Source organism: Papio anubis, chromosome 2 (genome assembly GCF_008728515.1).
Source record: "Papio anubis isolate 15944 chromosome 2, Panubis1.0, whole genome shotgun sequence".
NCBI classification, from domain to species: Eukaryota; Metazoa; Chordata; class Mammalia; order Primates; family Cercopithecidae; genus Papio; species Papio anubis.
The window spans coordinates 18,012,418-18,040,186 of NC_044977.1; the positions used below are offsets into that span (position 1 = coordinate 18,012,418).

The following is a 27,769-nucleotide window of genomic DNA, read 5'->3' on the forward strand; positions in this document are numbered from 1 at the left end:
GAAGCTTACTTTACCACTTTTATTATTTCAGAATGTTGACAAAGAAACTCTGAGATATAACCCAAGACCTGGGAAGGTAAGGATAACTTTCTCAAACTAAGATAAAGGTTAAAGATTAGGTAACTTTCAGGCTTGAGGAATTTAATATACTTATACGTGACTTAGAAAATGATTTCAAGGATTTAACATCTAAAGTAACATTTGCTTTTGCATATTTAGGATGTTTATTTCTATGTTCTAGGACATTTTAGAATTTAAAATACATTCTAAAAATTAGTTATTGTAGCTACTTACTGCTATTTACTGTGTTGCAGATGGTTATCTATGATCTCCATGAAAGTAAATATAAACAAGAAGTCTACTGTAATATTCCCGATGCTACATCATGGTCTTTTCCAAATGGAGTGCTAATAAAAGTTGTAAGGGGCTGGTAAGAAGTCTCTTAAAGTTTTATAGCATATTTTCTTAAAGTAAATGTGTCTTCTTGCTGTTAATGCTTTTTTTGCTATTTTTTATTAAAGTCATAATTTCCTTCCTCTACTTTTCGACAGAATATTTTGAAACATTGTTGTTAGTGTGTTATAACTTAATTGTTCTCTTTATTTACTATGGCATAAAATATAATCTGTTTTTAGTGCTTCAGCCAGTAAGTTGCAAGACTTAATCTATACAATCAGTACCATTCTGTAACTGCATTATTAGCGGATAGATTTGGCAGGTTTGGGTGAATGCTTCAGTTGAATGAAGCATAGCTTTGAAAATGAGTTCAGAATTTGTGGGATGCTGAGGAATGTGAAGGCCACATAGTTAAAGTTGTTCGTATAAATTGCTCAGAAGTGAAGGAATCTTTGTATGGTCTAAAAATGAGGGGCAACCGCATCTGTTTATTATGGACCATGAGCCATGGACAAGCTGGAGCCAAAATTTATCTGTCCAGTGTTTAGGCTACCCAGGTAAGCATTCACATCTTAAATCATATGGTGTAATCTCATCTTCATATAATAAAATGGGACTTGTGTCCTGTGTTACTCAGCAACAAGAAAATTAGAAGTATAATTTGGAATTGTTGCACTATTGTTTTTAATGCAACTGTATAGTTTTGTATAGACCACATCTATAAAGAGCATGCATACCTAAATATAGACATAGAAATATATTATGGTACTATGTTCAGAAAGTATTTCTATTCCCAAGGTATATGCACTTTTGTTTTTTCTTTCCTATTCACCTATACTTAAATTAGCATATAGCATTGTTTCAAAAAAATAGTTATATGTTAATAGTGGAAGATATCCCAGCTTAAAAAATTTAAGTAGACAAAATGGTCTGTGACTTATACGCCTCAGCTCTTAGAAAATTAAATATAACTCATCATTGCATTTCTCTTTATTTAGCTGGATTTTATATGAGAAACCACATTTCCGAGGTCAGAAATGTGTGCTGGAAGAAGGGGAAAAGGTGTTAAATCGTGACTGGATTCTTCAGAACAGAAGGCATCCACAAAGAAACTTTGTATTGGGTTCTATCAAACGTGTGTTAAAGGTAACAATGTAGATTTTTCTCCTGTTTTTTATTTGATTTTATTTGTCATATAGTAAACCTGTGCTATGACCTGGCAATGTCTACAAATCATTGCTAATTTTTGTGCTGTTACTAATCTTCATTATCATTGATAATCTTTTGAGTTTATGCAAATAGAGTGAATGTAATTAAAAATATTAACCAGAGGTAATCTAGTTATAAAATGTTACATGGGCTGGGCGCGGTGGCTCATGCCAGTAATCTCAGCACTTTGGGAGGCTGAGGCGGGCAGATCACCTAAGATTGGGAGTTCAAGACCATCCTGGCCAACATGGTGAAATCCTGTCTCTACTAAAAATACAAAAATTAGCCGAGTGTGGTGGTGCAAGTCTGTAATCCCAGCTACTCTGGAGGCTGAGGCACAAGAATCACTTGAACCCAGGACATGGAGGTTGCAGTGAATCAAGATCGTGCCACTGCACTCCAGCCTGGGCGACAAAGTGAGACTCAGTCTCAAAAAACAATAATAAATAAAGATATAAAATATTACATGATGTACTATATATTTTTAATAGGATTATACTATTGCTATTAAAATATGCTAATAGGAATAGTATACTCCTATTGTAATAGTATACTATATACTATACTGTAATAGTATACTACTATAGTAGTATACTACTATATTAGTGTACTACTATAATAGTATACTACTGCTCCTACTGTAATACTCCTAGTGGTATATAATAGTATAGTATTGGCTGGGCACTGTGGCTCACACCTGCAATCCCAGCACTTTGGGAAGCTGAGGTGGGTAGATCACTTGAGGTCAGGAGTTCGAGACCAGACTGGCCAACATGGTGAAACCCTGTCTCTACTAAAAATACAAAAATTAGCCAGATGTGATGGTGGGCAGCTGTAACCCCAGCTTCCCAGGAGGCTGAGGCAGGAGAATCACTTGAACCTGGAGGGCAGAGGTTGCAGTGAGCTGAGATCATGCCACTGCACTCCAGTCTGGGCAACAGAGCAGGACTGTGTCTCATAACAATAATAATAATAACAATAGCAGCATAGTATTATAGAATACTCCTAATTAGTATACACTGTTCCTAATTAGGAGTATACTATTCAGGAATATTAGAGATTCCTTATTGATTTCCAGATATACATTTTCCTAGTGTAGATTGCTTCTACTTATTATAGACATGTGTGTGCATGCATGTGTGTGTGTTAGGGGAAATAAGGGAGGATTGGAATAGGAAGGGAAGGTATTGTTTTTTATTTTTCTGTTTAAACAATATTAATACTAAGATGAAAAGGGTCTTCCAATATAATAAAATATTTTGTATGAAGTTCTGTGGTAGTATAGAGGAGGGGTTAATTAGTGATAAGGACATCTCAGATAAGGACAGAATTCTCCTCACAGGTATTCTTAAGATTTCCTTCAACAGTAACATAATATGTGATACAATACAGTTACTTATGTGACAGTCATGGATATATGTAGTTTTCAAGTTATGGAGATTTCATTTGTATACATAAAAAGTATAAATTGAGATGAACACTATCATGATGACTTGGATTGTTATTATTAAACTCTTCATAGTGGTCTGTAGCATTCAGAGAAATTAAATACAGCCTGCAGAAAAACTCGAGTTATAAAGTTATTTTATGTGAATCAATACTGTCTGCCAAACTCTAAGTAAACCTATATTTAACAAATATTTGTGTCTGCTTTTGAGCCAATACTGTGGTGTGCACAGGGAATAGAAATACAAGTGAGATACGGTTCCTTACTTCAGGTTGCTTAAAGACTGGGGGAGAGCAGCTGAGTCACATGATTATATGATGGGAGAAGTGTTCTCCAGGGTCCTCTGGGCACACAGAAGAAACAACTCACCTTGGGGAAGAGGCATGTCAGCTGGAGGAGGTGGCACCTGTTTGGAATGTTGCAAGGAGTAACAGGAGTTAAGCAGTCTAGGAGATATGAGGGAGTTCCTGGCAGAGCCACTTTTGTCAGATGCAGAGGTGAGCTTTGGTGGCCTAGTGTAATGCAAGGAGATTAAGATGGCTGAAGTGGAGAGAGCAATGTCCACTTTCATTGAAAGATTTAACTGCAGTCAGTTCAGTTCTGCAGATAACTATCTGAGTGCTCACTCGATTAACTCAACTAGAAATTCCTTGAAAAAATGACTAGTTAGTTTGTGACTGTACTCTTTTAAGATTTATATAACTTGTGGTTTTGTGCTTTCTTTGTGAAATCAGGCACTATGCCAAGGCCTAGTAGGAAAAAAACAATTTATGGCAAACAGCCACCTTTCTCAACCCCTCCGAAATCAAACAATAAAATCAAACAGGTTTAATCTGGTGAGCATAGATATTTGAATGGATATTTGCACGTCCACCATTTGTTTAGACTATATTATAAGAAAGAGTAAGTCAGGCTTGTACTTTTTCCTCCAGTGTTTGTTCTTGGAATCATTTCTTTTTTTAGTTGCAGTGTTAGTGCCCGTGTATCTCCAACAGGTTAACAACTTTTAGTGAGGAAGGAAAATGAAACTATTGAGCATTGAATGAAAGAGGCATAAGCCTTGTTTAAATATTTTACAAAGTAATAATTAGGCATCAAACTGCTTCCTTTTTCCAACGTTGTCAAAATTCTGCCTATCGATGCTTCACTTTCATGGTGGTTGTTTCCATGCTGGATTCACTTCTGCCTATTCTATGCCAACTTTATCTTGTTGAATCATCTTCATTTTAGTTGTTTTCATCGTTGTAGTCAAGACTTTAATGTCCTTTAAAGATAATTCTTTCATGACGTATTCACTTTAGAGTACATCACCCAAACAAACATTGTTTGTACAACACAATGCAGAGGAAATTTGTTTGTGTGACTCAGTTAGTTATGTATTTTGTTACTGTAACTCAGATCCCTGGGGGGACATTAATATGGAAATATTTGAAATATTGTTACTAGAACTCTATTATTAACAGCATACAAAAGAGCCTTGAGGATTGACAGGTATAGCAGACACCCTGAGTTATCAGTATGTAGATTCCAGCTAAGGGTTGTCTTTGTCCCCAGGGAAAATAATTGGGGGTGGAGGTAGTAACATGGTGAATCTTGATTCAAGTGCTTTTGTTTGTAAAATTAGAATAATTTAATATTGCAAATTACTATATTTACTGTGTATTTAAGTCTTTTTTTAAAGATATGACATTTTTCTTATGGTAAAATCTGTTGTTAGATCCAGAACTGAGGTATCTTATGTAAGGTAGAGACAAATAGATTTTCTTACTGTGTTTGTTAACTGTGATTTTGTTAACTATAACTATAAAACTGTCTTCATTCTAATTGCTATAATAGTTTACGTTTGCAAATTTCACTAATCTACTTGCAAAGTGTAGCAGGACTACAAAAGTATACAAGGAAGCCATATAAACTTAAATTGCTTGTTGTTTCTAGGTTACTATAAAGTGCCTTTCAGTTGCTGGTGTTTGACTTTCTTTGTGCATCAAGAATTATACATAAGTTTTGCAAAGCATGCTATTTCTGTGAATAGCCACCATGAAGATAGAACTTAACAGTGAAATATTTTTCAGTCAACTAGAGCAAAAATTAGGTTTCTGGTGAAGATAACAGCAAACATATGCCTTCTCATTTTTGTTTATTTTCATTTTTTAGTGATTACACTTTTGCTATTATACTGTTTCCATCTGTGTTGTTGTAGACTTGAATGCTTCTTAGCTTTTCCCTTTTAGAGTACACCACCCAAACATTGTTTGTACAACACAATGCAGAGGAAATTTGTTTGTGTGAGACAGTTAGTTATGTATTTTGTTACTGTAACTCAGATCCCTGGAGGGACATTAATATGGAAGTATTTGAAATAACGTTACTAGAACTCTATTATTAATAGCATACAAAAGAGCCTTGAGGATTGACAGGTGCCTGTTCTAAACATTTCTGCTTATTTTTGAAATGAAACGTTAGAACGAAGTATGCTTTTATACTTTAAAGGATATTTTTAGATTATGCTTCTTTAGTATTTTGTATTTTAGAACCAATTTTCTGAAAATGAGATGTATAAACTTGCTTGCTTTTGTATGTTAATAGAATGATTGAGAATTCAGTTTGGGGAAAAGTTGAAAAATCAGAATATTATACTTTTAGAATTGCAAAACTTAAATAGAATTGTTCAGTCTCTTATAAATGCCACCCCTGTTATTACATTTACCTATTAAAGCGTATGCATTTGAATCTCACAGTGTCACAGGGGATAATTACTAAACCTTGAGTTGTATCGAGTTCTATCATTAAATACTCATGAGTATTGAGATAGTGTGTTCAGACAGAAGTGTATCTGTAATTTCAGAGATGGGAAACAATAATTGTAATTTTGATTCCCTAAGAAGGGATGAGGCCTTTTTTGAGTTAGAACTTGACTATTAGAAAAGATTTTTGAAAGTAAGAATACAAAGAATTATTTCTTTAGTCGAGATAGGGGAAACATCTGCAAAGCTTACAGAGGCTGGAGTGGAAGTGGAGGTAGCATGAGGACCAATATGACTGCAGAGTTGTAGGAAGTCAGTGTGGATCACTAGTTTTGTGCCCTATTACAGAAAGACACACAGAAACATGAATTTGATGTGCTTGGGTCTGAAGCCAATGAGTTTCTTGAGGAAAGTGATGTTCTAACAAGTTCAGCTACCTAAAGAGTAGTAGCTAGTGCTTGACTAGTGGTTGTAAGTAGGCCTGTAATCAAAGTTTGGGCCTAACCAAGGGTTGTGACAGTGGAAATATGTAAGAAGAGATATGCACAAGGGAAATTTTTAAGGAAGGTCTCACAGGACAATGAGTGCATAATTTTTTAAGACTGTGATGGAGTAAAGGGTCAATTACATAATGCTTTTCTTCTTCAAACCTACTGCACTAGGAAATGCAGTCCTACAGGGAGGAAAACAGATTTCCTTCACCCTCACCTCTAATGACTATTTCTTTTGTCAATGTAAATTAGATAAACACTGAAGAGGGTACTGCTTCTCTACTTGTTTTTTTATATCCCCGATGAGATCAGCTTTTATTTAACTCTCTTCCTCCCTTATGGTTTTATTACACTTCTAAGAAGGAAGACTTACAGACATTTGGCACTCAAATAGTTTGGTAACTCTGAAATCTGAACTCAATTTGGTAACTCTAAGCATTGCTTAATGGAAAGAATCTTTAAAAAACAAAGCAGAAAAATTGGGACAATAATTTTTCCATAAAATGTGTAATTTTCATGTTATTAACAACTTTTTAGAAAAACTTATTTTTTAGGAGAAACAATATTTCCTTTATGTTTTCTTTGTGAAGAAATTCAACTCGATAATGAGAACAGTGTAACTGTATGTCCAGGACATTGAGAAGACTAGACTGTGTGTCTCTAGTTGATTTCAAAGCCAAATTATTATTTTTTTTCAGGACTGCAGCATTCCAGAGATAGAGCTTTTCCCACAATCTGACCCAGCCTGTTGTCCTGTCTACATACAGAGAGCAGTCCCCAACTTGGAAGAACTGAATATCTCCAAATCTATGTCCTTCACTGTGAAGTCAGGAGTGTACGTATCAGTTCCTTTTTATTATAGTGATTGATGGCCACCAAAGTTAACTTTTTGTTTCGTATTTCAATAGATGACATACATAGTTCTAAAGTTTCTAGCTAATGTTTATACTCTCAGTCACCCAAGAAAGACTGCAGAGGTTAAAAGATTCTTTCTTTGGATCTAACTAGAGCTTTGATATATGACTCACAGGAGCAGGTATAGAATTCTGAGATGTAGTTCTCGATATATGGATCTGTTGTCTTTTCATCCAACAAATTCTGTGATTGAGAAATAAAAGCATGTCCCTGGCCTAAAATTTTGGAGCCTGAACTATTTCTAGGGTGTCTAAGTTCTAATAGTCACTGATTGCCTCTGTGGTATCAGGCACATACGGCTTTTTTGCTTATGACTCCTCTGTTCCTGAAAAGCAGATGGTGTTACTCTCATATTATATGTGGGTGATTTGTCCTAGGCTACTAGCTGGTACGTGTGGATTTGATACTAGGCCTCTCTGTTTCTAGAGGTATCTGTAGGATGATGGGTCTAAGTTCAGTCTTAGTTCATTCCCAGATTGACTTGACTCCAAACCCTGTGGATATCTGGCTCAACATGAAACCCTCTGCTCCCTCACTGTTTTTGTTTACTCTGGTGATGGTTGGTGTACAATTTGGGGGTCACTGTAGGACAACTTTTTTGTCCCCCCTACATGTGAATTAGAACTCGTGAGCAGGCCAGCCGTGTGTGGTGGCTCGTGCCTGTAATCTCAGCACTTTGGGAGGCCAAGGTGGGTGGATCACCTGAGGTCAGGAGTTCGAGAACAGCCTGACCAACATGGAAAAACCCCATCTCTACTTAAAAAATACAAAAAAATTAGCTGGGCATGGTGGCACATGCCTGTAATCCCAGCTACTCGGGAGGCTGAGGCAGGAGAATCGCTTGAACTCAGAAGGCAGGGGTTGCAGTGAGCCGAGATTGCGCCATTGCACTCTAGCCTGGGCAACAAGAGCAAAACTCTATCTCAAACAAAACAAAACAAAACAAAACAAAACAAAACAACTTTTGGGCAGGCCAGTAATTGGCCGTGTCCATGAGGAATGTCTGTAATTATCAAGCTTAGCTGGAAAATGGGTCTTTTGGGAATCTGATTGTGAATACTCTTCCTTAGGCAGCCAATAGAACTGATATTGATTCTAAAAATGTGGCTCAAAATGTAAAACACCTTGTGGAATCCCTGCCTCTGATTGTTCCAGTTTAAAAAAGAATGGAATATAGTAAAATTTGTTTTGATTTTCTAATTATTTCCCACTTGAATTAAAGGTGCCACATGTTTTAGGTATCGGAAAAATAAAAGTAATGCCTAATGATTGGAAAACATATTAGACTTATTAAGGACAGATAGCTTATTATAGGATGGATAATGTGTGAACGTAAATACTTAATAATATGGTAACTGTTATCGTGATATAATGTCTGGCTCTCACTTTGAGTGTGTTTTACTAGTGTAATTCTGTGATGGAGGATTTTGTTTTTTTATTTTGGTAGCACTTTTTACCTGCCGAACTAGACTAAATCAGTACTGTTATACTTTAACTAACTATCTATTTTTATATAGTTGGCTTGCCTACCCAGATATTAATTTTAAGGGACAAGCTACAGTTCTGGAGGAAGACCATGGGCTCTTTGAGATTTCTACAGCAGAAATGAAATCATTACATCCGCTTCAAATGGTAAGCAAATTTAAAAAGAAGCATTCCTTTTCCCAAGTACCCATGAATCCAAAATTAAATAACCATGATGGTTGCTCATGCATCTCAATCTCAAGAAGTGAATATGTGTACCACTGAATTGGCAAACTATTGTACTGTAGTGCCTTCAGTATTTACAGTATTTCTTTTTTGTTGCAAACATTTACTTAGTGGCAAACTGTTCAATTAAACATTGGCTATGTGATAAACCATTTTTGGTTAGTCCATGCCCTTTAAAAACATAGCCACTAGGACAAACTGAAACATTTTAAGAAATATCACAATGTGGAGTAGCACTTGAAACAAAAAAAAAAACCCTACAGAATTGGGGTTTTTGTAGGGAAAAAGTTACTTTTCATGCTGTTCAACTTTGAGGTCACAAAGACAGTGCATGTGATCAAAAGTGTTGGTCGAACTTGGAAAGGTTAGTGTGGTTAGCTCAGTGCTCCAATTTAGAAAGCCCAAATAATTCTAGGGAAGACTTTTGGATTAGCTGGCTAAGAAATCTACTCTGCTGAATGAGATTTCTAAGTTTACTAGCAATACCACTCTTCTTTTTGGGACACTCTGAAGTGGGATTAAATCTTAATTGGTCATGTGTAGTCAAGGGCTAAAGCTCAGTTTCCTTCCTCATAGTAGTTGTAATCTGGAAAGTGTATCCTTAAGATTTCTTGCCCCATCTACATTGATGAGGAACACTATAACTTGGTTTTGACTACTATAGAGTTCTATATTTAGAATTTAAAATTTAGCACAATTTAAATTTGACTGATGTGTAATCTTCACTGATTAGATTTTTATGTAACCTACATATATCACTTTCAGATATTACGTTCAAATATTTTAAATATTTACCTGTCTAATATTAAACTATCTTGTCATCTTAAGGGTGGACTGAAAGTGGAAATGCCCATGAACTTAAAGGTAAGTCTTGAACTGATTTTTGTAGCAGGCTAAAGAGTCTCCGGATTAATATTTAGGTATTTTGAATTATTGGAATAAAAAGTACCTCCACATATGATTATACTTAGCTAATGGATTTGAGGGAGGTGGGAAGTGAATGCACAAAATGTTTGATGAGGGCCCACCCTGTGGCTGTGAATGGAGAGTGGGATCAGTCTGCAAAGATGGAGGTCTGTACCAATAAATCAGTCAGACTCACTAGATTTCTGCTGCGGGGTGGAAAGGTGATAGGTTTGATTTTTGTTTTGGAGGAGGGGACTTGAGATAGCAGGTAGTTATTAAAGTGGAGATATCTAGCAGGCCTTTGGGAGTGATGCTCAGGAAGGTGATCAAGGCTGATCAAAAGGAAGTGTAGGTAACTCTTATCAGATAGATGGCAGTTTGTAAGTATGAGCATCCAAAGGGAAGAGTAGAGGCGAGGCAATGAAAATGGGTGGCAGTGGTGCCAGGATCAAGCAAATTCAGGGAAAGAAAGGAGGAAACAGAATTACAAAGTATTTTTAGAGAAAGAAGGCAAACCAGTACAGTGATAAAAGATGCAAACAGGCCTGCCTATAATTTGGTTATAGCACCTGCAGAGGCAGGTGTGGAAGCAGGGATTCATTTGTCTTCCTCTTCTCTAAAACAAGACAGAATTCCTTCAACTCTACCATTTCTGGGCTTTCTCATTTATGGAACTGACTTCCATTCTCTCAGACACATAGATGGAGTCTTTTAAAACTTCTGTGTCTGAGTGTATCTAATATATTTTGACTGCGTGTTGGAATTATACATATTGGAATTTTAAAAGATGCTTGTGCCTGGGCTGCACTCCCAGAGATACCATATTAGTTTGGGCCATGGTCAACAATTTCCAAAGAGTCCTAGGTGATTCTATTTGCAGTCAAGATGTAAAAGGTGTAAATTAGCTGTGGTGCTGTCTGAATGCCTTCTGTCTCACGTCTCCTAGTCTGGTCAATCAGGACTTCAGTTGTGACAGGCTGGATCTTCCTTGGACATTTGCAGTTTGACAGGTTGTAGGTGTACATGAATGGATTGGTAATAACAATTTATAAGTCGTTTGATATTAATTTGTGGCTTACTCTTCAAAGAATTTGTATTTCTTACTGAGTTTGAATGTGGTCAGCATATGTAACATGTATTAAAACCAAATAAAACTTTGTCATTTCAAATATAGTACCCAGTGCAAACCTAACATGGAAAAGTGCAGGATCAGTACTATATAAATTTTCCCTAATATTATCAGTTTTTAGTCATAAGGCAGCTATAACCTTTTTGATTTAGTGTTTTTAAGCATGGGGTTTATTTGGCAACATATTGAGTTGACATTTGTGCACAAATTATTCCATTACCCACAAATAGGACCAAGTGAGAGAATGTGGATAGATAAATGCTGTTGTCACTTCCTCATACTTAATGCAGCTGGTATTTGAGAAGTAAAAAAACAGCAAAATAGTAAAGGAGAAATACTATTCCAATCCAAATTTGAAGTAAATGCCAGAAATTTGTTTCTGACAATACGTATTGCATCCCCTCGATTTAAATCAAATATCCAGTCTTTAGAAATAATATTTTTCGATAATTTCTTATTTTTAAGTAAGTTTTGTATTTAAATTCTAAAATTGGCATGTCTGTTTCTTCTCAATGAATAGTAGGCCATAGAAGTAGTTAGTTGTAAGAAACAGTATGTATTTTTAAAAGTCAATAGATAATTTATTGTTATACCCTGGAATCTCAAGAGGTGCTTTAAGGGAAATTCAGTAAGTAGAAGGAAGGTCTATATTAAATTCTGAACACAGGGATATACTTACAAAGATAATTCAAGAATCAGTTAGTTATAAGGCAGTTTACCCTATGAGATGGTCCTAGTATTTGGGTGACCAAAACAATGTAATCACACTCAAGTATATTATTATAATATGAGAGAAACTTATTATTAAATAAGATATTTTACCTTTATGATGATAAAGACTCACATATTCTTTGTGAATATCCAACATTGTGCTATACTGTAAGTATACATGAGGGGACTTCAAAATGTTCATGGAAAAAATGGAATTAAAATATAAAAATAAATATAGACCTTATTTTTCATCATAAGCTTCGTCACTGTCAAGACACTTTCGTAAGCAGTCATACCAGCTATTTAGTCCATCCCTAAAGAACTGAGGGTCTTGGTGAATTAACTATGTCAATGCAGTCTTTTTTACATTATTAACTGAAGGAAAGTGGGTTCCCTTTAAAATTTTTGTTAGGATTAGGAAGAAGCCAGAAGGAGGCAGTTCAGGAGTGTAAGGTGGATGCCTAATGATTTCTCATGGAAACTCTTGGGAAATTGACCTTGTTGAGGAGAGAATGAATGGGAGCATTGCTGTGGTAGAGAATGACTTCCTGGTGAAGCTTCCCTGGTTGTTTTTCTGCTAAAGCTTTAGCTAACTTTTTCAAAACACTTTCATAATAAACAGATGTTGTCCTTTGGCCATCCAGAAAACCAACAAACAAAATGCCTTGAACATCCCAAAAAACTGTCGCCACGACCCTTGCCATTAACTGGCCTACTTTTGCTTTGACTGGATCACTTCCACCTTTTGGTAGCCATTGCTTTGATTGTGCTGTTTTCAGGATCATACAGGTAAAGCCATGTTTCATCTCCTGTTATAATTCTTTGAAGAAATGCTTCAGGATCTTTATCCCATTTTTTAAATTTTCAGTTGAAGACTCTGCTCTCATCTGCAGCTGATCAGAGCATAACGGTCTTGGTACCTATAGAATGGAAAGTTTGCTCAACTTTAATTTTTCAGTCGAAATTGTGCAGGCTGAACTAACTGAGATATCTGTGGTGTTGGCTATTGTTTCTGCAGTTTATTGTCAGTCCTTTTCAACTAGAGTTCAAATAAGATGAATTTTTTCCTTTCAAATTGATGTGGATGGTCTGCCGATTCATGCTTCATCTTCAACATCATCTCTTCCCTTCTTAAATGAGTTATCTATGTGTAAACTGCTGATTTCCTTGGGGTATTGTCTCCATAAACTTTTTGTAAATCATCAGTGATTTCACCATTCTTCTACCCAAGCTTCACCATAAATTTGTTTATTCTTGCTTCAATTTTAGCAAAATTTGTATTGCTCTGATAGGGGCTTTTTTCCAACTTCTGTTTCATTCTTCTTAGTACCTCAAACTAGATCCTGTTCAGATGTGTTATAACAAGTTAGTAGGAGTTGATTTGGGTGCAAAAAATTTTGCAATCCATGCATAGCTTTTTGTAATACACCTTTTCCGTGAACTTTTTGAAATCTCCTCATATTAATTTAAAAAAATAGATAGTAGTCCCTGTACATTTTGTGGTCTTTTGTGTCACTTAAGTAAATATGTATCTATAGTAAAATATAAACATGTTAAATACTTTTTCAGGTTATTATTTATGAAAAACCTCAATTCCATGGACAGGCTAAAGAGTTTAGTGAGCATATAGATTCTGTTCCTAACTTTTTGAAAAATGATGGAGATTTTCACAGAATTGGATCAATTCGTGTCATTGGTGGAGTGTGAGTATCATATTTTTAATATTTGCTCTAGTAGTCTATTTTTGAAGGTCAGCACAAAAATGTGCTAAGCGAAGCAAAAACAACGTTTTTAATCTAAAAATATACATTTCTTCTGTAATATGGAAAGTAAAAAATATTACTTATGGTTTTCTGTGGACTCTTGTTTCTATTAAAGATTTTGAGATATATTAAATGTAGAAAATAGTTTCTAAAACTTCAACACCTTGTATTTCTGAACACAGGATAGACTATAAGAATTGCAAAATAAAATTAGGTTTTCACAAGTTATGAACGTGAATGAGAGCCCCAGTTTTTATCCACTATTCTGTTGATCATACTTGACTTATGTACCAAGGACCTTGGCAGTGAGCCTTCCCTTCTTAAAAAAGGATCTGGGTTGTATGTTTCCAAAGTCAAGGATTTTTGACATTGGTTGCCCCCTCGGACTCTGAACTGCTTTTGAGGAAGCTCTCTAGGAACCCCTGCATATAATCCCAAGTGTAACCATCATTGCTACCATCCCAGTCTTAGTCAGCAGTTACTGTGGCAGAAGCCTCCCAAATCTATGATGAGCCTGGGATGTACCTTTATATTTGTATCCTGGCAGGTGAAACAATGAAGAAGAAACTGTCCTCATTGTTTATTTATCGTTGTCAACCCAATGCTGGAATCCCTCTAGAAACATTCTGTTGTCTCTCTGTTGATACATTGGTTTTTTGGGAATGTTAATTTGTTTTAATTATCAGTATCTCTTGATATTTGCAGTAACATCATATAATTTTGCTAATAGCTACTCTAGTAAAAGATGCTACTAAAATATTTTATTCACAAAAGTTAAGTGAATTATTTGAGATCACTCAAGGGTCTATATTTAGAGAACTAGACTTTGCAATTTCTGACAGTAAATTAAGTAATAGCCATACTAGTCAAAATAAAAATGTAAGAGATTATATATGCTGGATATGTAGATTATATCATTATTAGTCTGACATATTAATCACTTCCTTGTCCTTCAATTTAAAAATTTTATTTGGGTCTTGAAGAACAAATATGGTTTGGATAAACACATTTTTATTGTGTTTATTTGTAATATTATCTGGTTTGTGAACACACATGTTTCTTGTTAACCCTGCTATAAAATATTTTTGCCTTTTCCTCCCTTTGAGATCTAAATGTTTTTCCTATTAACTAGATTGACTTAGGTTAAAACCAATTTTCTGCTGCATAGAAAATTATCTGCTAAAATTCTGTGTGATGTATATTGTTATTCTCTAAGGTTTTTTTTTTGAAAAATAGCTATTTTGTAAAAATCCTAAGTAAACATGACTTGTAATGCAGGATACAAACTTTCATTTGTCTGTGACAACTGCAGAAGAAAGATGTGATGTCCCTATTTAAAGAGGAATAGCTGATTATTTTTTCACAACTTCTACCATTTTTTGGTTTTGGTGTTTAATTGTATCTGTAGGTAGCATGGACTCCATCCCTGTAACCATCTTGAGGAATCTGGGGAAAGTAAAACTAATGTTTCTTAACTTTTCTCAGATAACCCTTATCTTTAAATATACCAGATGGATATACAAATTGAATCTTAACCAAAACTTAGTCTATTAAGAAAAACTGAGTACATCGTTATTGGACTGTCATATAATGAATTTGTGAATCTTAATCGATCCTTTAAGGTCTTTTATACCTTTTATTTCTTTTCCCATTCAGATATAAATAAAAGCGTGTTTTGAGTAGCCACACTTACATAAAATAAAGCTTAGAATTTAAAAGTTGTTTTGTGAAATTTATTTTCATATAACAGTTGAAGAATAAAATAATGTTAGTTCATTTCCATAGTACAGATATACTGAGATGTATAAATAGGTTTATAGGTTTATTCCAATTCATGTGGACCTTGTGCCCCACCATCATACCTATGCTTACAGAAAGGGGAGAGGGTGTAACAATTAATGGCTGCTATTTTGTGCCCTATGAAAACAATTATTTGGAATATTTTCTGTATCTTCACAACCACAGTAGGAGTGAAGAAAGAAAAAGCAGTAGTAGGCAGCCGTCCTAGGCTTTATTTTGTCAAGCTCCTGATTTTCAAAGTTCCCAACCCTGGAGCTCAGAAATAGTCACCCTTGGAGTCTGCACTATTGGAGGGCCTCTCAGCCTAACTACGCAGTGTGGCTAAAGGCAGATTCGAGAAGGCCAGCTTGTTTCATGAGCCATCTATGCCCACGTTGCATTAGATACTGTGGATTAGTTTATAAAAAGGTAAGCTTTATGGAGGAGCTTAATAACTCATGGTATTTATCAGTGTCTTATACTGATAGTTTTAGATTAGAAGTCAAGAAAGTAGTGGGACCAACATTCCCCACCTGTAAGTATCTACAGATGTCCTTGTATACCTGTAGGGCCTTGAGGCTAATAACAGCTTAGTCGAATTTCTTGGTTCCTCTTTGATAAACCATCTTGTATTTTGTTTTAGAACCGAAGCCTGGTGACAGATTCGCTTGATTTAAACCCTGAATAAATGTTTCATGTAAAAGTCATTCCGCTGTTCCAGAATGGCTTAATTAGTAAAATAAAAATGATTATCTTTGGATCTCCATGTAAATTTGTATCTTTTCTCATTGGCTCTATGCACTTTGTATTATATTTACTTGACACACTGTTCTCTGACCCCCTTGTGCTGTAGTATCAAGTCACACCATAAACATTTAAAAAGCATTGCTCTGTTGCAATTCTGTAATTAACCTTTTGTTGGGAAAAGCCTCCAAATTATAAAAATTATTGATCTATGAAGCACACACCATTTGTCTATCTTTGTAAATGAAACAAAACTAATGTGCTGCTTTTTACAATATGGAGATGAGCCACTATGAGGTTTACCTTGATTGTCTCTGTTTTGCTTTCTTGACTACAGTTTTATTAATGGGTCATTTGGGTGTCCCCTGTATTTCTAGGTGGGTTGCCTATGAAAAAGAACATTTTAAAGGCCAGCAGTTTCTGCTTGAAGAAGGAGACTTTGAAGACAGTAATGCTTGCGGTGCATTAAGTGGCCCTATCTTGTCTTTCCGGTACTTACAAGCTGTGAGTTAGCTTCCTTATCCTTAATGTTCTACCTTTTAAAAAATCTGTCCACAAAAATTGGACATGACTCCTGATAGAACATGCGATTGTAAAATAGAAGAGCATTAACCTCAACTGCTTATGCAACTTGCCTATTTTTCTTAACTGCAATGATTATTATGGCTTTTTTTAAAACTTTTCACCCATTGTTTCCATAATCATTTTTTGAGTACCTTCTTTGTTAGATGCCAGGAGTGGCCAGACTGAGCCCCCACATTTACACAGCAGGCAGTCTGGTAAGGAAGATAGCACTTATATAAATGTTTGGTATTGCTTGGCTATGATTGTATTAAGTACAAAGTACTCAGGGTTCCCAGAAAAAGGTCAGTTGGTCAGTTATCCCCACTTGAATAGAGAGGGCTTCATGGAAAAGATGACAGTTGGCTGAAATTTCAAGTTCAAAAAAGAGTTAACCAAGTGAAGAAGTTCTAGAACAGGGTGAAGGAAAAAGGTAGGTGCCTGTTTAGCAAGAGATTAACACGTTAATGCGTAAAGTCAAGGTTATAAGCCATTGATTCTCAACTGGGGGTGATTTTACCCCTTAGGGGGCCTTTGGCAATGTCTGGAGACATTTTGGATTGTCATATCTGGAGCAAGGGTGCTACTCCTGCAGGGTAGAGGCAACAGTTGCTGCCCCTAGAATGTGAAGGACAGTCCCCAACAACAAAGAATTACAGGGTCCCAAATATTAATAGTGCTGAGATTGAGAAACCCTCATGTAAGCGAAATTTTGTCATGTTTAGGGAAATGTGGTTAACTTGGGATGTTAGGGAGAACTTTGGAAAGATGAGTCTAAAGCCAGATAATGAAGGACCATATTGAGGAGTTCAGATTTTTTTTTTTTTCCTGAGTTGACCATGAACTGTTGATGGATTTTAGGCCTAGTAAGCATGATTACATTAATTACTTAGAAAGATCTTTCTGGTGACTATACCAAATGAGTTGGAAACTAATTCTACCTGAAAGAAATATAAAACAATCCACTGAAGATTAGGCACTGGGATTGCTTGAGCAATAGATAAATAATTTGTGATGTATTTAGTCTACAATTGTAATGCACAGGGGCCATGGGATTTTCTTTATTTAGCCATGTCTTACTTGATATCTAAAAGGTAAGCAAGACAAAGCAAGACAGAGCCTTCTTTATGCTTTAGATCATTGTGACCATGTACACTGAGGAAATCATGGCTCATTATTCAAAGCATCGTCCACCCAGTATTGAATAATTTAAAATTTTCTCCCAGCTTATTTAAGAAAAAGTTGGGTGGCGCATTGCTAATGCTAGAAATGTTCATCCCTGAATTTGATGGTGTCTTCTAAAGATGATTTTAAAGCAAGCATAACAAAAGACCAAACCCCAAGTCACTAGTTGAAATCTCCCAGTAGTAGAAAATGTGGAAAGTTACAAATATTGCAACTACATAGCTAAATAATTAGGAGATATTTGATATAGACAGAGGCTAAAATACATAATAGAAAAAATAGCAGAGACAAATATGCTAATTACTACTGCAAACAAAAGTTCTGGGCATGTACAAAAATGATGACAGTTTTTTGGGGGTTTTTTGTTTTGTTTTTTTTTGTTGTTTTTTTTTTGAGATGGAGTCTCGCTGTGTTGCCCAGGCTGGAGTGCAGTGGCACAATCTCGGCTCACTGCAAGCCCCACCTCCCGGGTTCACGCCATTCTCCTGCCTTAGCCTCCCAAGTAGCTGGGACTACAGGCGCCCGCCACCATGCCTGGCTAATTTTTTGTATTTTTAGTAGAGATGGGGTTTCACCGTGTTAGCCAGGATAGTCTCGATCTCCTGACCTCGTGACCCACCCACCACCTGCCTCAGCCTCCCAAAGTGCTGGGATTACAGGCATAAGCCACCACACCTGGCTGGTTTTTTAAAAAATATATAAGTAAAAATACCCTTCAAACAATATCTTCTCTTCTGTCTTCCTTAAATTAGATTTTAAAAAAATTAAAATATTAGTTGTTAACTCATAGCTAAAGATGTTATTATAATCCTCATAATAATCTTAACATTTATGAAGAACTTACTAATAGCTTTATATGCATATTTGTACTAATCTTCACAAAGACTATGAATTGGAGACTCTTATGATTCCTGTCTTAGAGATACAGAAACTGATTGTCTAAGAGGTTAAGTACTGTGCCCAAGTGTAGACCTGTGATTTGAGGGCAAGTCTGTCTTACTCTAGAGCCCATGTGAGATTATCCATTTTCCATTGCTCCAAAATGCTTAAACTTAAAAAGTACCTTAACAATAAAAAACTGGATTTCATTCAGACTTACCAGCATTTCATTTGTAGCTATAAATATAGGATCACATTACAGACCAATATGCATATATAATAAATACATGATTTTCAGACACTTTATCATTTACATTTAAGTTCACTAAAATATTTTCAGATGAAATACACTAAAATATCTACATGTATTTAGACAATATAAAATATATATGTACATACTGTGAAAATGCTTTAAAAACTTGCTTATCAAATTATACTTAGAAAAATTGTATATTCCCCAGACACAGCATTATTATTGGAAAGGAGTTCTTAAAGTTCTTGTAGTTGTGACAGCCCTCTGTGACTTAATATGTAGAGTTAATGTGAGACATTGTTACCCCATACAGAGGCTGACATGTCTCCAGCCTGGGGAAGAGTGAAGCACTGCATTTAAGATCTCCATTGAAGTAATATAAAATACACTAGAGGACAGATAGAAGAGCTGCATAATGCAATACAGTTTTCAAATGTCCTGGCTCCAGTATATGGAACACTCTGGATCTACAAAGGTCAAATACCGGACATGTTCCTTAGGGATCATGTGATCTGTGTCATGGAGTGCTTTGGAGAGGACAACTAGAAATGTGTTCCTAATTCCAAATGAGTCATTCAAATACATTGGAGTTGATTTTTTTTTTCCTTTTTTTTTTAAGGCAAGGACCAAAAGGAATATAACAGTATTTAGGCTCCAGGGACTAGGGAATTTTTATTCCTTGACTTCCTCAATAACACTTTCTTGGTGTGCTTGTTTTTCCCTAGTTTTCTACTAGATTAATTTTATATTTGCTTTTGTTGCGATTTTCAGACTTTAGGCCTCTTTTCAGACCTTCGACATCAGGTTGGTATGCAGCGGAGACCATTTTTCTCTCCTAAATTAATGGATACATCAGATCTCCACCAATGTCTCATGTCACATTGCCCTCTGGAGATTGTAATGCAAGGACTCAGCTGAGGGATTTTATGGAATTTAAAAGTAATCAAATTACTGATCCTTAAGACTTATCTTTGGGCCTGAAGCAATTGCTCAATAGTGTTCTCTTAGTAGCAGGCAGTCCTGTGCCTGAGATTCTACTAACTTACGCAAGTGCTTTAAAATATAAAATGGAATACAGTTTTTAAGGTAGTTCCATCATTGTTCCTTAGTCTCAAGCAGAAGAGCTACATTTAAATCTAGGTGACTTTGGCAGTTACTTAATTGTGTAGAAAAGCAGCGATGGTAGTAATCTAGTCATCTCACAGGGCTTACCCTGGACTTTATTCTGTTAGTTGGTTAAAAACTCTTAATTATATTTAATATTCCATCAAGTGACGGATGAAGTAAAAGTCTTATTAAAGTAAAAGGCATATTAAACCATTGGACATTTACATTGTTTACAATTTTTCACTATTGTAAATAATACATTTTTGCATACAAGTTTCTCACCATTTAGTTCCCTTAGGAGACTTCTTAATTCAGAAAGGAATTACAGGGTCAGAGAGTGTGAACAGTTTCTTTTTAAACTATTTTTTAAGCCATTTTCTAAAATAGATGTTTAATCTTGTGTGCATCAGCAATGTTTTGACAAAACTGAACTTTTAGATCTTTCTTTAAGAAATGCAAGTTTTAATCCCAGCACTTTGGGAGGCCGAGGCGGGCGGATCACAAGGTCAGGAGATCGAGACCACGGTGAAACCCCGTCTCTACTAAAAATACAAAAAATTAGCCGGGCGCGGTTGTGGGCGCCTGTAGTCCCAGCTACTCGGGAGGCTGAGGCAGGAGAATGGCGGGAACCCGGGAGGCGGAGCTTGCAGTGAGCTGAGATCGCGCCACTGCACTCCAGCCTGGGCGACAGAGCGAGACTGCGTCTCAAAAAAAAAAAAAAAAAAAAAATGCAAGTTTTGAGCCAGGCACGGTGGTTCACGCCTGTAATCCCAGCACTTTGGGAGGCTGAGGCGGGCAGATCACAAAGTCAGGCGATTGAGACCATCCTGGCTAACACGGTGAAACCCCATCTCTACTAAAAATACAAAAAATTAGCCGGGCGAGGTGGCGGGCGCCTGTAGTCCCAGCTACTCCGGAGGCTGAGGCAGGAAAATGGCGGGAAGCTGGGAGGCGGAGCTTGCGCCACAGCACTCCAGCCAAGTGAAAGTTCTGGCAGGGCGCAGTGGCTCATGCCTGTAATCCCAGCACTTTGGGAGACCAAGGGGGCGGATCACCTGAAGTCGTGAGATCAAAACCAGCCTGACTAACATGGAGAAACCCCATCTCTACTAAAAATAAAAAATTAGCAAGGCGTGGTGGCACATGCCTTTAATCCTAGCTATTGGGGAGGCTGAGGCAGGAGAATTGCTTGAACCTGGGAGGCGGAGTTTGCAGTGAGCTGAGATCACACCCTTGCACTCCAGCCTGGGCAACAAGAGCATCTCAAAAAAAAAAAAAAAAAAAGTGAAAGTTTTATCTAATTGTTTTAGTTTGAATTTCTTTAATTTACTAATGAAATTAGACATTTGCATATTTATTTTCTCTTTCGTGAACTTTGTCTTTTGCCAAAAATCTATTTGAGTCATAGAGATTTTCTTTGTTTTAAATGTGTTGACTCACTATAAACTTTTCTAATTTCTTATCGTTATTTTAATTTTTTAATGAGCATTTTTTGTTTAGCAAATTACATGTATTTTTCCTATTATATTTAAGCTCATAAAATCCTGTCACACATTGCCAAAGTACACTATTTACTTTTGTTTCATAGAGTTTTTGTTCCTTAGGCACAAGTGAGACTGGTTTCCTTGGCAATTAGTGTTGCTTATGATAGCCTATAAGTCTCAGCAATTTACTAACTGTTTATATAACTAAACTATTTAAATTACTAGCTGTTTAAATAACTATTTATATAAAAATGCAATATCTTCCCAATTAAAGTAAATTCAGGCTGATTTTTTCCTTTAAACGATGTGGAAGTAATAACTATCAAATTGTTTCCGGGGCCATCTAAAATTGTTCCTGGAGTTATCTGTGTAAAAATTACCCCAACAGTATGTGATATTTTGCTAAGATAATAGCAGTCCATGAAACAGAATATGTATGTTTTCCTAAACTTTCCTCTTTCTCCTTTTAGAATTTTATAGAATCTTCTGTCACACTGTTTGAATCTGACCTAGAAGGTGGGAAGTTTATTGACATTACAAATCAGGAAATTTCTGATTTGGAAGAAATTGGCTTTGGCAGTAAGACAAGATCCATTCATGTTAAAAGTGGAGTGTAAGTTGCCCCCTCCTCTAAGAACCTTGAGAGAGTCTTTGGTATTTAAAATTGTTGTTTGCTCAATTGTGTATCACTCGTTTTTATGTTTTTGTTTTTTCTTTTTTCCCTACTAGATGGGTTGCCTACCAGCAAAAGTTCTTCTGTGGAGAACAATACATTTTAGAAAAAGGGAAATACAAATGCTTTTTTGACTGGGGAGGATCAAGTAATATAATCATGTCGATACGACCAATCCAACTGGTGAGCGAAGTATGAATATAGCCAATGCTGCATCATGTAATAGTATGCAATTGAATATGTGGAAAACACTTTTTAAAAGTGGAGTTGTTGAATGATGTCATGTGTGTATATAGAAAGAAAATGCAATAGCAATTGAATTCCTGTAGACTCCATAGAGAGTGGTAGATATTAACACATGAATGAGATGACTTCGTAATTTGATCAGTTCATTCACTTAACAGCATTTATTTAGTGTCTCTGATGTGTTGGACACTATGCTAATCACTGGAGATAAGAATTGAATAAGACTGTCCTGATGATTCTCTGTTTCCCAGAGGAGATACATGTATGGACAATTAATGGTAGTATGATTAGTGAGAAAATGAAGTGTGTAGGCAGTGCAGGGGAGCAGGGAAAGGGAACACTCAGTGCCTGGGGAATTGAAGACCTTGCCTCAGAATAGGATGTATTGGTGAACTGAGTGATAGTTTAAAGGATAAAAGCAATTTTTCTAGGCAGAAAGGGCATTTCACAAAGAAGGAATAATCTCCTTGTATGCAAATTCATGAAGTTGTAGAAGAGTGTGGCCAGTTTGGATAATAAACCCTGCAGAACAATAAGAGTGCCCATGAGATAATGTTCAGAAATTCACACTTCTTCTTTGTAATGGGCACTAGGCCGTATTTTTCTTCCACCTACAATATTACTTAAAAGTGAATTAGTTATAAATACTAAAATTATTATAAGAGAATTCAGTAGGTTATTTGAGAGCCATAGCCAATTCTCAGAGTCTCATAAATAGGTCAAACCATGAAAAAATTTTTTCAAGCTGGTTGCAGTGGCACAGGTGTGCAATCCCAGCACTTTGGGAGGCCAAGGTAAAAGATCGCTAAAGCCTAGTAGTTTGAGAACAGCCTGAGCAACACAGTGAGATCTCCTCTCTACAAAAAATAAGCAAAATTAACTGGGCGTGGTGGCACATGACTGTAGTCCCAGCTACTTGGGAGGCTGAGTTGGGAGGATCGCTTGAGCCCTGAAGATCAAGGGTGCAGTGAGCTGGGACTGTGTCACTGTACCCCAGCCTGGACAACAGAGGAATACTCTCTCAGAAAAGCAAGGGAAAAAAAAAAGAAAAAAAAAATTTTTTTCAAAGGATATTTTCAAAACTTTCAAAAAGACAACTAAGATTATGTGATTACAATTTTGAAAATGTTTTAATATGTTTTCAGGAACCACTTGGGATAAATGAACCTCCGCATTTGGTATGTTTTAAAATATTCTTATAATTGTTAAATTGTTTACTAAAAGCATTTATACCCTTTCTCTCAAATCTTTCTCTTTTCTGCAGATAACTTTTATGTGTCTCTCTGGCAGAGCAGATTATATTGCACTTGGTATCTATGAGTAGAAGAATTTACATCTTTGTCAGTGGTTGTATTAGACTGGGTTTGTCACACTTCCTTTTGTTTTCTCCTGACAGAGCTGTAGCTCTGATCACTTTAGGGTCATTTTGAACTTCTGGCACTCTTTCTTTCCCATTGTCCATTCTTTCTTCAGTGTCACATTCTTCACAGAATATTATATTTATCTCTGGAAGAGCAAACTTACCATGGAAAAGTCACTGTCTTAGCATGCTTGTTATGTACATGTATTTCTAATACCTATAATCAAATATTTCTGAGCTAGTGAACTTCAAACCCTATATTCATTTCTACTGTATTAATGGTTTAAAGGGAACTGGACAATACTTTGGAGCCCAACATTTGTTTATTTTCTACTGAGGGCTAGAAATTGTACCTATTTAACATTTCTAATAAGTCCGTAAGGTCAGTATTACTCCCATTTATAGATAAGAAATCTGAGATTCAGAATTTAAGTAAGTGCCATATACACAACTAGAAGTAGCAAAAGAGACGTTTCTAGTATGGACCACACTTGACAAAACCACATGTTCAGAGTTTTACATCAAATAAAGACATAATCATGATGCGAGCAGTACAACTATAGAAGGAAGAGGGGGTGAGAGACGTTGCTTCCTTTGTTTTATTTTAAATTACAAATTCAGAAAAATTGTTGTCAAAAAGCCAAATATAGTGATTACTTTTAAATATTTGGCATTTGCTGCCTTTACATAATGCTCAGTGTTTTTCTCTGAATGTGTATGTTTTTCATATTCATGTCAGTGTTTATTTCAGACCAGCTTAGTTTAACCATGTTTCCATTCACAATGCTTTTGGGTTTTATTATTTTCTGATTAGCTCAGGCCTATTGGGAACATTTCCTTTCTGAATATAATTGAGTTGTTGTATTTAGAGACACTTCCTGCCAAATTTTTATTTTGAAATTTTGAAAACTCCCAACTGTGGATTTTTAAAGTGTTTTTTCACATGAATCAAAACAACATGAGTAGATAGAAAAAAGAGAAATTATTTCAAACTGCGCATTTTTTGAGTTCTAAGTACAGATAAAAAGCCTCGTTTTTTAAATCTCTGTTTCTCCTGCTCCTACCTCCTTGTTCTTTTTTTATGGACTTCCTTGTTTGGGGCAGATTGCTGAGAGGATTTTCTTTATAGTACTTCCAGTCTAACTGGAAGAGAGGAAGCCGCAGAAAACGCCCAGTGAAATCAGCTCCACTTCATTTTTCTGGGTATGGCTAAGGTATTGCCTTGTGGAATAAGCATTTCTGACAGGTGTATGATAACTGGATATTTAGTAACACATGAACAAAGCATTCTTAGTTTGCCCAGTATCAAAGGTCTTGTTATTTTCAGTGGATCAAATTTTCAGACATTCTTTTTGTGTATACTTACTTAAACAGATCTTGGCTGACACGCTGGTTCTGTTCTATAACTAGAAAGTATTTTCTCTTCAACAGGCAGTAGTTACAACAGTCAGATTGGCAATACAGATGCTGTGTTCAGATGGGGTACTAATTTTCCCTGAGGAATGAGGAGGAAGTTTCATTTCAGAGCTCAAGTCAGAGAGGGAATTTTTTTATGCTGGTAATTTTAAGGGGAACCTCAAGCAACCTAAGAGGGGAAAAGCCAGAAAATGTAGGTGTATAGGGATTAGTATACATTATGAGTGTTATGATGATTGAAAATATTGTTAATGACTGTTCTGGAAACATATCATGAGGAGATGTGGCTTATTTGAGATATTGGTGGAACGCCACCTTTTATTTTTTAATCTTATTTTTTGTTTTGGGATTAGGAAAGTTTTATTTTGTTTTAATTTTTTGTCTTTATTTCTTCTTTAAAAAAAGGGGGATACATGTACAGAACGTGCAGGTTTGTTACATAGGTATACGTGTGCCATGGTGGTTTTCTGGACCTACTGACCAGTCCTCTAAGTTCCCTCCTCTCACCCCTCACTCCCCAGCAGGCCCTGGTGTGTGTTGCTCCCTTCTCTGTGCCCATATGTTTTCAATGTTCAACTCCCACTTATGAGTGAGAACATGCAGAGAACACCACCTTTTATTGAGAAGATTTTTTTTTTTTTCTGAAGGCTGAAGCTTGGTCATTATGTCTAATTAGCAACTCAAGATATATAGGATCGCTATAGAATTCTTCACTGTTAGCAAGTGACATTTTTTTTAAATTTCCCTCACCAACAAAAACCAAACAGAATATGTATTATCTGCATATCGTCATCATCTCTCTTACCACAAGTCCTGAATATTGGAATCTAGTACTAGATTAAATCTTATAACAGTGACTTTAGTTTTCAGAGGCGGTTGTAGTTAGGCATCATTCTCTAGAAATTCTAACCAGTTCTCCCCTTTGACTCAACCAAGTACTTTTTGTTTCTAGAATCTTTTTAAAGCCCGTTTCCAGATATAATTAAATGTTTGGATTTGTTTAAATATTGAGCCCCTGTTCCATTTTATGCATGCTTCTCACCAAGAAAAACAACTAGGTATTTTCTCATATTGGATAATTTAGCCTCACTGAATTTTACAGTGATCACAGGATCTGTAATAACTGTTGCTACTGTTTTCATGTATGGGGATAGGAAAGTGACAGCTTTAGGCAAATACAGTAAGATTTACAAGCGGTAAAGAGAAAACACTTCTTTGTGGCACTTTAACCAGATCATTTTTATAGGAGCCAAATCACAGAAATACTTAGGAAGAATTATTTCAGTAAAGAAAACCTTTATGATTAATAAGGGAAATGAAATCATTGTACATTATATAACCAATATGAGAAATATATAACACTGCAGTATGAGAAAGATGTGATGTAATAGAAGAATAGAAACAAGACTTTTCCTTAATAATCAACATATTTCTATGAGGGAGGCTCAGAGGGCTAGAGAAAGTCTTATTTAGACAGGGAAGAAAGTTTCTCATAGAAATTATTTTAGTATTGGAGTAAGTCAAATTACATTAAAAATAATGCTGATATTGTAGAATAAGTAAGCACAGCTTCTTGTTTTGTCAGTAGTTCATTGCATTTTTAGTTTGTCATATTATATTAAAGATATATATTACCACATATTGTTAGCATATATTATAAATGAAAATTATGTAGCAAAAAGAATTTCTGTGAAATCTTCATAATATAGTGGAGATAATTTCTGCTCAAATGGTAGTTCTAAGAAAGAAGTACGATAATATATGTGAAAAGCAAACCAGAGGGATACTTTTTTCCCTTCACTTCTATTTCTAGTTGGGGAGCTGTTAGGGATTGAGCCGTACCAACGTGGCACAGAAGGATGGGTATAGTTTGGAAAACACTCATCTCTTGTTTGTCTATTTGCCTTAGTTTTAAGCAACCTGAGTTGTTTTGTATATTTGTTATCCATTGTTCTGTAAAGGAAGCCAACATGGTCATTTATCCAGCTAGTTTTTCCAAAGACTTAATTTCTCCAAGGCTCGGTCACTTAATTTCACCAAGAGTAGAAACCACAAGTTAATTATTATAATCAGTAAGCTCAGAGTTGGTTTCTGTATGGTCGATCCTCAGAACATTATCATGAGAATTGTTCTGTTTTGAGGATTGATAAGGTGATCAAAATGAGGTATATTTTTGTAGAGTTGGTCTAATTCTGGGTGAATCATACCGTATCTCATCTAGTAAACTCAGATAAGCATTTAACCCAGTTTTTAAAGTTTGGACAAAGACTATTTTAACCCATCAAATCAAGAGATACTTTATAACATTATTTCTGCATGTGTATATGGATTTTAATTAATTTTTCTGGGTATGAAGACTGAGACAAAAAACTGGAGGTGGCTACTATATATACCATCTGAAATATGCTTCACTGGCATTATCAGTAGTCCAGGATTTGATGTTTCATGGCTTCATGGTGAAAATGGTGAAGTATAAATCTTCAATTCAGCAGTATACAACTAATTAACTGGGAATGTAGTTAGTGAGCAAGACAACATGTCTCTCTTCTCATGTGGCTTTTCTTTAATTTTTATTAAGAATTTCCATGCAGGAGAAATTTCTCTGCATTTTTTGGAGGTTAAAAGTGATTTGCTTTTTAGCCTCACATTTTATATGTCTTT

General features: G+C 35.8%; 1 protein-coding gene and 1 long non-coding RNA gene across 3 annotated transcripts in view; one reads left to right on the forward strand and one right to left on the reverse strand.

The window, feature by feature from the left end:
• The window catches only part of CRYBG3 (crystallin beta-gamma domain containing 3), a 124,770-nt gene that overhangs the window by 62,882 nt on the left and 34,119 nt on the right, over nucleotides 1–27,769 (forward strand). For both annotated transcript variants that reach the window (XM_003893829.5, XM_009198769.3), the window contains exons 5-15: nucleotides 32–76; nucleotides 315–430; nucleotides 1,395–1,542; nucleotides 6,986–7,122; nucleotides 8,720–8,834; nucleotides 9,741–9,776; nucleotides 13,228–13,361; nucleotides 16,322–16,448; nucleotides 21,884–22,026; nucleotides 22,143–22,269; nucleotides 23,478–23,510. In XM_003893829.5, coding sequence (XP_003893878.3) covers nucleotides 32–76; nucleotides 315–430; nucleotides 1,395–1,542; nucleotides 6,986–7,122; nucleotides 8,720–8,834; nucleotides 9,741–9,776; nucleotides 13,228–13,361; nucleotides 16,322–16,448; nucleotides 21,884–22,026; nucleotides 22,143–22,269; nucleotides 23,478–23,510 — 1,161 coding nt within the window. The remainder of the gene's footprint in view (nucleotides 1–31; nucleotides 77–314; nucleotides 431–1,394; nucleotides 1,543–6,985; nucleotides 7,123–8,719; nucleotides 8,835–9,740; nucleotides 9,777–13,227; nucleotides 13,362–16,321; nucleotides 16,449–21,883; nucleotides 22,027–22,142; nucleotides 22,270–23,477; nucleotides 23,511–27,769) is intronic.
• LOC103881073 overlaps nucleotides 1–27,769 on the reverse strand; it is a 110,025-nt gene that overhangs the window by 57,185 nt on the left and 25,071 nt on the right. The gene's annotated exons all lie outside the window — the stretch shown is intronic.